The following is a 6,778-nucleotide window of genomic DNA, read 5'->3' as shown; positions in this document are numbered from 1 at the left end:
TTTAACATCTCATGTGAGACGCAGGCATTTTGCCAGGTTGAGAGCAGAGCCGAATGATCCGGGGAATCATCATTTCCATAACGATGAACCCAAGACGCTTCCAGCCCGAGGCGCAAGTATCTGGAATTGAATGCTAACCTCTGGAGTCTCTCTTCCCCTTGGCCCGGGAACAAGTTCTCCGGTAATAATTCTAAGAGATGTCGAGATTTGAGCGAGAATCGGTGGTGTCGGAGCTTCTCCAAAAAACACTGCTGCATTTGACGCGCGGAGTTTGTCAATGACGGTTTTGTCTGCTGCGATGTAACCACCATTGGCACCAAAGGATTTGGTGAGTGTGCCCATTAGAATATCAACTTCCTTGGTGTCGATTCCGAAATAATCACATATTCCCCGTCCACGGGGACCGATAGCTCCAATAGAGTGCGCCTCGTCGATGAAGAGGTTGAATTTGTATTTTCTTCTCAAGGCAAGGATTCCGGGGAGATTGCACATTGACCCTTCCATTGAGTAGAGCCCTTCCACGACTACCAGGATTTTTTTCCATGGGCGGTGAGTGCGTGGTTGGCCTTGGGATATCACTTCGCGTAATTTCTTTTCTAGCGCGCTAACGTCGTTGTGCTTGAACATTTCAATCGAGGCCCCTGACAATCGTGCACCATAACGGATTGACGCATGGTTCAGTTCGTCAGAAATAATCAAACAACCCTTGGATACCAAGGCTGGAAATATACCAGCATTTGTACCAAATCCCATGGAGAATACCATTGAAGCCTCCTTGCCCACAAATCTAGCAACTAAATCTTCAACTTCCAGGTGAAGGTCCTGTGTCCCGGCATCGACCCTGGTGCCAACTGAGCTGATTCCGTACTTTTTGATTGTCTGCTCAACAGCATCTGCACATGGGCCTTCAGACTGAGCGAATCCGAGATAATTGTAGGAGCTCATATTCAAGGTATCGGTAGTGGTCCCGGTGAAATGGAAGTGACGATTCTGGTCATTGCTCACACGATCAATCAGGGTGATGTACCGTCCAGGCACTCCTGTGACAGGGCGCTCGAAGCAGTCATTGATACGAAGCTTCAAGCGACGAACATAAAAGTTGTCGAAATCGCTATTCAGCGCACCATAGCCATTCTGTGGCTTTAAGTGACGGTAGTCCTTTTCTTTGAATCTTTTTCCGAAGAAATCACGCACGTGCCCAAAAGCTATTAGGATTAAGTAACTAATATATGTGGTAAGCAAATAAAAATACGGGGGTTCGTCCATAATCGGGTCCGGAAACGCACCGCCCTGGTGGCGGGAAGTACACCGGTGAGTGGGGTGACCGAGAGGGCCAAACTGGGCATGCTGTTTCGCAACTCGGCGCGCCTCACGGGGAGAAGGTGGTTGGAAGAGGGTGGTCGCGGGAACATCCATGGTGGAAGCGTCTGCAGTCGAAAGAGAGATGACTGGTAGGGAGGACGGAGTCGAACCGGTTGCCACAGGACTCTGGGTACTGGTACTTGGCTGCTGGCCACCAAGGGCGGCTTGTTGGGCTTCCAATTTGGACCTTGTTGAATTCAGGAACAGCTGGCTGAAGCGGTTGCGGTTGTGATTCGTAGGTTTTGGTGCGTCCTTTTTAGGAAGCGTAGTCGAAGAAGGGGACGGCGAGTCGGAGGATTTGTTGACAAAGGAACTCGTAGGTCGACGAGGCATCGCAGGGACAAGGAGCGGCAATGAGGATCAGACGAAACGGTCCAAGACAAAGCCAGTCAACGGCACTTGGATGTAGGCGAGGCGGTGTCGCCAGCGGAGCGAGCCTCTCAAGGCAGTCTCGACGGAGGTGTTGTAGTGGTTCAACTAGAGAAGAGGCCTGGCGAGAAAGGTCAACGCTGCATCCATGGAAAGCACAAACAACTCGAGGAGAGCAATCGACGGAGACAATTGACGATCCTGCTGCTCTGAGGCTGCGAGGAAAACCAAAGCGAGGAGGATTTCTCAACAAGGACCAAAGGCCGAGAACAAACCTTCCAACGATCCGGCGAAGCCGGGAAAGTGGGCACTCCACTTAACGGCGATCGAGAGGGTCGAGGGCACTTGAGCAAGTGCTTCCAAGTCACGACATCGATCAAAGAGAAGAGAGTCCGGCTGGAAGAAGAAGTGGGAGGAGAGAGAACGAGAAGCGATCGCTGGAGAGAGAGGTGATGAAGGACGACGATGATCAACAGCTTTTTGCGGATTTGAGATGAGAAGCTCGTCACCGATTACACGTTTCAATACCGCTTCGGCCACTCACAGTGTGCCAAAGCTGGTTTTCCGGCCGGTGCGTACGGCCTGGTACCGCATGCCAAGGCCAATAGTACTAGTGCCATCGCCCAAATTCAGGGGTAAATTACAGGCTGTAACAGGTGATACTGGTATCAGGTATCGAAGGGAAGTTGATATCAGGCCTTTTGAACGGGCGGTTAGCTGGAGAGGATGGGTTTCCTTCCTTGAGGACTGAATGATCCAAGGAATATCAGCTGTTAAGCTAACAATTGTAACTTTTATCCTCGTTACCAAAAACGATAATGCTGTCACGTGACACATCAGAATCGCTGCAACAAAGTGCCATCATGTGTGACAACATACATATTGATCCCATAGAGAATGTTACTATGATGGAGTACAAGCAATCAGGGCATTTTGACTTGCAGAATGTTCAATCTTCCATTTGAAGCCCTCAACTCCCCTGTTTAATTCACAGCCGGTGAAAATACCAAGGCCCTGCATTCTACACTACGTCTCAGCTTGTACCCCTTTGGCAAAGATTCCTCTGGCAGGCACGACGAAGAGTGGATGCAGGCTGTAGACTGTTAGGTATGGATTGCAACAGGGGAACTCCATGAACCCTCACCTTTTGACGGTATGTTTTTAGCCGTGTCCCAGCTTTTGAACAAGACACCTTCATGGCTGCCCATGGAGCTCTGGTAATGCCACTTGTTTTGAGGATCATAAGTGGCATAGTAGACGTCGCCGACGAAACGTCGTGAGACTTGATCCACGGCGACAAGGCTGTCCGTCTGCAGTGTTCTCCCATCACAGACAATAAGTGGCCAGTTTTTCACTTCATCGTACATTGGTCTCCAAAAGCTAATGCTTGAGTTTTAGCAGCGGGAATTATATGTCCATGATTTGATGTTCGCTCACTTGATCATTTGGATCCTCCCCTTCGCAAGCCTTTCAGCTTCTTCTGGCAACTCCGCTTTGAGTCTCTTCAAAATGGTAAACTCGGTGGTGTCTTCTCGGTTAGCTGTGCTTTCACACGAAGTCTGTTCAAGGATCTTACCAGTGTGCACAATAATCGAGGGTGCAAGTGGATAGTTACGATCCTGAACCTGCAACGGCGTGATGAATTCAGGGTCACCTTCAGTTATCTCCTTTCTGACCTAGCAAACAGGCATTAGCGATTCGACCTAGGAGGAGGTGGATGTTAACTCACACGCCAGTCATAGACGAGAACTCTCTCTACATAAGGGACATTCTCCCGAATGACTTTCTCAACCTGAGGAAGGAATTCGGTTTTGATTCGTTCTTCATCCTCGAAGGCTTGAAATGTTTGATTGTGCTTGATGAACTGAAATCCATGTTCGTCGAGGGAGTACTTCTCTTCATGTCCTCGTACATCATGAACTGGAATGTCAGTAACAGTCTCTGTTACCACATTAGTGAGATCAACATCGGGCGCGGTTTCGGGCTTGCCGATAAACAGCCAATATGGCTTCTCGGTTTTGTAGCTGTCAATCGGCTTGAGAAAGTTAAGTTGTGCTGTGATGGTACCCATGGTGGAAGTGACGACAGTAGTGGGATGGCAACAGATATCTTGTCAAAAAGACAGATTTGAAGACTTCCAGGACAAATGGGGCAGGCTCTGGGGATAGTTTGGCATAGAAAGCAGAGCCTCATTTTTGAAGAAGAGGAGAAGAGGGACAATGAGAGACCACATGATTCGATATCTCTGGACCATACCTTCAAAGACACATGCGTCGAGGTTTTTCGGGTATTGGCCGGCTAGGTTGCGGGATTCAGAGGCTCTGCACAGAGATAGTTGGCTGTCCGTTGCATGCATGCATCCAAATCTTTGCGGAAGACCGCTAGTGGAATGCAACCGGAGGGATGACCAACCATGCTCCCCGGCTTCCAGGATCCATCAAGATCATCCATGAAAGGAGCTGCAGCACGCAAGTATCAATACCTGGTAATAGGAGATCTGGGTGAGATATCCAACCGAAGCCCAACAACCCCTCATCTGGCAAAAGGAAAGCAGTGAGGATGAGCCTAGTCATAAAGCCGGGTATAAAACCCCGCTGTTTCTGCCCTCCGCGCTTGAAGCCTCAAGACTTCAAAGATCCCCTGGCATACATAGTCATTATTCTGACCTTTCGAAATAATATCTTTGCAAAAGCCATGGACGCCCAACCCCAATCAGTCTCTACTCCCGAGACCCAAACAACCTTTATGGCGCCTCCCGCGCGTCCAGGTCAGGCACAGCCGTGGAAGCAATGGTATCAGCCGGAAGAACTTGACACGGAAATTGAAGGCGTGAACGATAAGATGCCCCAGCAGTGCAGCCACTTAACCCAGGCTGTAACCGCCGTTTGATACCAACATTTCTGGAGCATCCTCTCGGGCACTCGAAGTAAGTACAACTCCTCTCAGTAGGTGTCATGACGAAAATCAAGGTGACTGATATCAACCAGATGCGATGTGGCTAGTCGGGCCAAGACGCGGGTTGATGGAGAGAACTATTGCAGGGGGGTGGTCGACTTGGAGCTGTGAATTTGTCTTTCGATGTTCACTGGTCATTCTTTTCAGCTGGCAAATTTCCTTCGTGGTCCGGGTTTCAGGTTTTGATTCGTAGTCGCCTCCGCGGGGATGGGTGACAAGGCTGTGTGATTCAGTGACCTGTAGTGAATGGTCAAATCGAATGTTGCTATTTGACTTGGTTACAAGGACGGAGATACTAGAGTTCCTCAATCAAACTTCACAAGTACATACAGCGTAAAGTCCAGGGTTCGTCAGTGGCGTTGTCATAGCGTCTGCGAAGCAATCCCAAGAGCAAGTTAATTCGCTAGGAAGCAAAAGCCATCCCTAGATCGCCCGAGCCAGCCTCAATCTCCATAGCCTTTCGAGGATTTTGATGACAAGACAAGGCGAACAGCCGTTGCTATCCCTTCTCCCCGCACGAGAATTATCCCCTTCAACGCTTCATTGTGGTGGAGAGCTGCATGAGGATGAATCTAGTTGTGCTTTCAAGCCAGGTGAGGCCATGACACCACCCTGAGGGCGGCTGGAGCTGCGCTAATCGTCTTTCCCCTCACTTTCGGGCATGAATTGCGGCTCTTACTGAAGGGCGATGAGTCTGGGCCCCCAGGCACAGAGAGCCAGCCAACGTGCCCTTGGCTACTAGTAGGAACAACTCCGCCACTGGCTCTTTTTCTGAAAGAAAGCCGCAGGCAAAGATCACCCACTATCACTCAGAAAAGAAGAACCAATATCCAGCCTACGATGTCCAACGACGATACTACAAGGCCACAAGTTGGTCCCAAGACCCCATATCTGGTGTACGGAACAGCGTGGAAAGAGGAGAAAACGGGAGAGTTTACGGAGACGGCTTTTCGACATGGCTTTACTGGCGTGGACACGGCAAATCATCCTACGGCTTATAACGAGCCCTTGACGGGAGATGCCATTGAAGCGGTGTTGAAATCTGGCGTCAAGCGCAGCGACCTGTTTGTATGTTTGGTTTATTTAGTTACTGCTAAATATGAGCTCTTCCTAACTACTTTTCTAGATCCAAACCAAGTTCACACCTCTCTGGGCTCATGACAAGAGCAAGATCCCCTTCAACCCCGACCAGAGCCTCGAGGGACAGATCCGACAATCTATACAGCAGAGCTTCGATCATCTCAAAGTCGACTACTTGGACGCCTTTATGCTTCACGCCCCGTTCCAAAACGAAAACGACAACCTCGTGGCCTGGAAGGTCTTTGAAACCTACGTGCCCGATAAGATTCGGTGCCTTGGAGTCTCGAACTTCTCACTGCCACAGCTCAAGCGAATCTACGAAAATTCAACTGTAAAACCGCTGGTTGTCCAGAACCGTTTTCATAGAGACACCTCGTACGATATGGATCTTCGAGAGTACTGCGGCGAGCGCGGCATTACCTATCAGGCATTCTGGATGCTGAGGCATAACCCTGAAATTCTCGAGTCAGAGCTCCTGAGCTCCGTGGCCGAGAAATTTCAGGTCGAGAAGGAACTTGCATTCTACCTTTTAATACTCGGCCTCGGCGGTACCCAGGTGCTTAACGGCACTACCAAAACGGAGCGAATGGATAAGGATGTGAAGACTGTAGCACAGGTTTTTGGCGACGAGGGGCTGCGTAGCGACCTCGAGTCAGCTGTAACTAAGTTCCGCAAGCTCCTTCAGAGTTTAGCTGAGCAAAAAAGCGCAAAATAAAGCGCGGCTAAAGCTCTGAGTAGTTATAGGATAGGGAAATATTCAATGGGAACAAGCTGGAAACTAGTGGTTACATTGTAAACGTCCTTCTCCCAGCCGTTTCTTTCCGTATATAACCCTCATCCCAATACCTTAATAGTAATATGCCGCTGGTGTTTTCGTATCGCCGGCCGGTTCACATTCTACTTTGGATGATTTCAATATTCCCAAACAGCTACCGACTGCGTTGCGTTTGTTTTTGGAGTGCAAAGCCTAAAGTTTTGCGGCAACAAGCCTGGGCTGTGGGTCTCGGCCCGG

At 49.6% G+C, this 6,778-nt stretch overlaps 4 protein-coding genes across 4 annotated transcripts in view; 2 read left to right on the top strand and 2 right to left on the bottom strand.

Moving 5' to 3' along the window:
* UREG_03331 (serine palmitoyltransferase 2) overlaps window positions 1-1,695 on the bottom strand; it is a gene marked incomplete at both ends in the record, with an annotated part of 2,096 nt that extends 401 nt beyond the window's left edge. Inside the window, 2 exons of the mRNA XM_002543768.1 lie at window positions 139-1,205; window positions 1,287-1,695. Coding sequence (XP_002543814.1) covers window positions 139-1,205; window positions 1,287-1,695 — 1,476 coding nt within the window. The remainder of the gene's footprint in view (window positions 1-138; window positions 1,206-1,286) is intronic.
* A 1,139-nt stretch (window positions 1,696-2,834) lies between these two features.
* On the bottom strand, window positions 2,835-3,802 carry UREG_03330 (uncharacterized protein; the record flags this gene model as incomplete). The annotated part of the gene is made up of 3 exons (XM_002543767.1): window positions 2,835-3,111; window positions 3,169-3,407; window positions 3,461-3,802. 3 exons carry the CDS (start codon window positions 3,800-3,802, stop codon window positions 2,835-2,837), a joined length of 858 nt encoding a protein of 285 aa, XP_002543813.1.
* A 623-nt stretch (window positions 3,803-4,425) lies between these two features.
* On the top strand, window positions 4,426-4,620 carry UREG_03329 (uncharacterized protein; the record flags this gene model as incomplete). Its single annotated transcript, XM_002543766.1, has 1 exon — window positions 4,426-4,620. The coding sequence occupies one exon, from the start codon at window positions 4,426-4,428 to the stop codon at window positions 4,618-4,620; it is 195 nt and encodes a 64-aa protein (XP_002543812.1).
* Window positions 4,621-5,526: 906 nt separating this feature from the next.
* Window positions 5,527-6,330, top strand: UREG_03328 (uncharacterized protein; the record flags this gene model as incomplete). The annotated part of the gene is made up of 3 exons (XM_002543765.1): window positions 5,527-5,754; window positions 5,813-6,141; window positions 6,237-6,330. The coding sequence occupies 3 exons, from the start codon at window positions 5,527-5,529 to the stop codon at window positions 6,328-6,330; spliced, it is 651 nt and encodes a 216-aa protein (XP_002543811.1).
* Window positions 6,331-6,778: the final 448 nt, after the last annotated feature.

The sequence above is a fragment of the Uncinocarpus reesii genome, genomic scaffold (assembly GCF_000003515.1).
Source record: "Uncinocarpus reesii 1704 scaffold_2 genomic scaffold, whole genome shotgun sequence".
In the NCBI taxonomy this organism is placed as follows: Eukaryota; Fungi; Ascomycota; class Eurotiomycetes; order Onygenales; family Onygenaceae; genus Uncinocarpus; species Uncinocarpus reesii.
The sequence above is the reverse complement of the archived record's forward strand: the minus strand, read 5'-3'. Positions and strand labels throughout refer to the sequence as shown.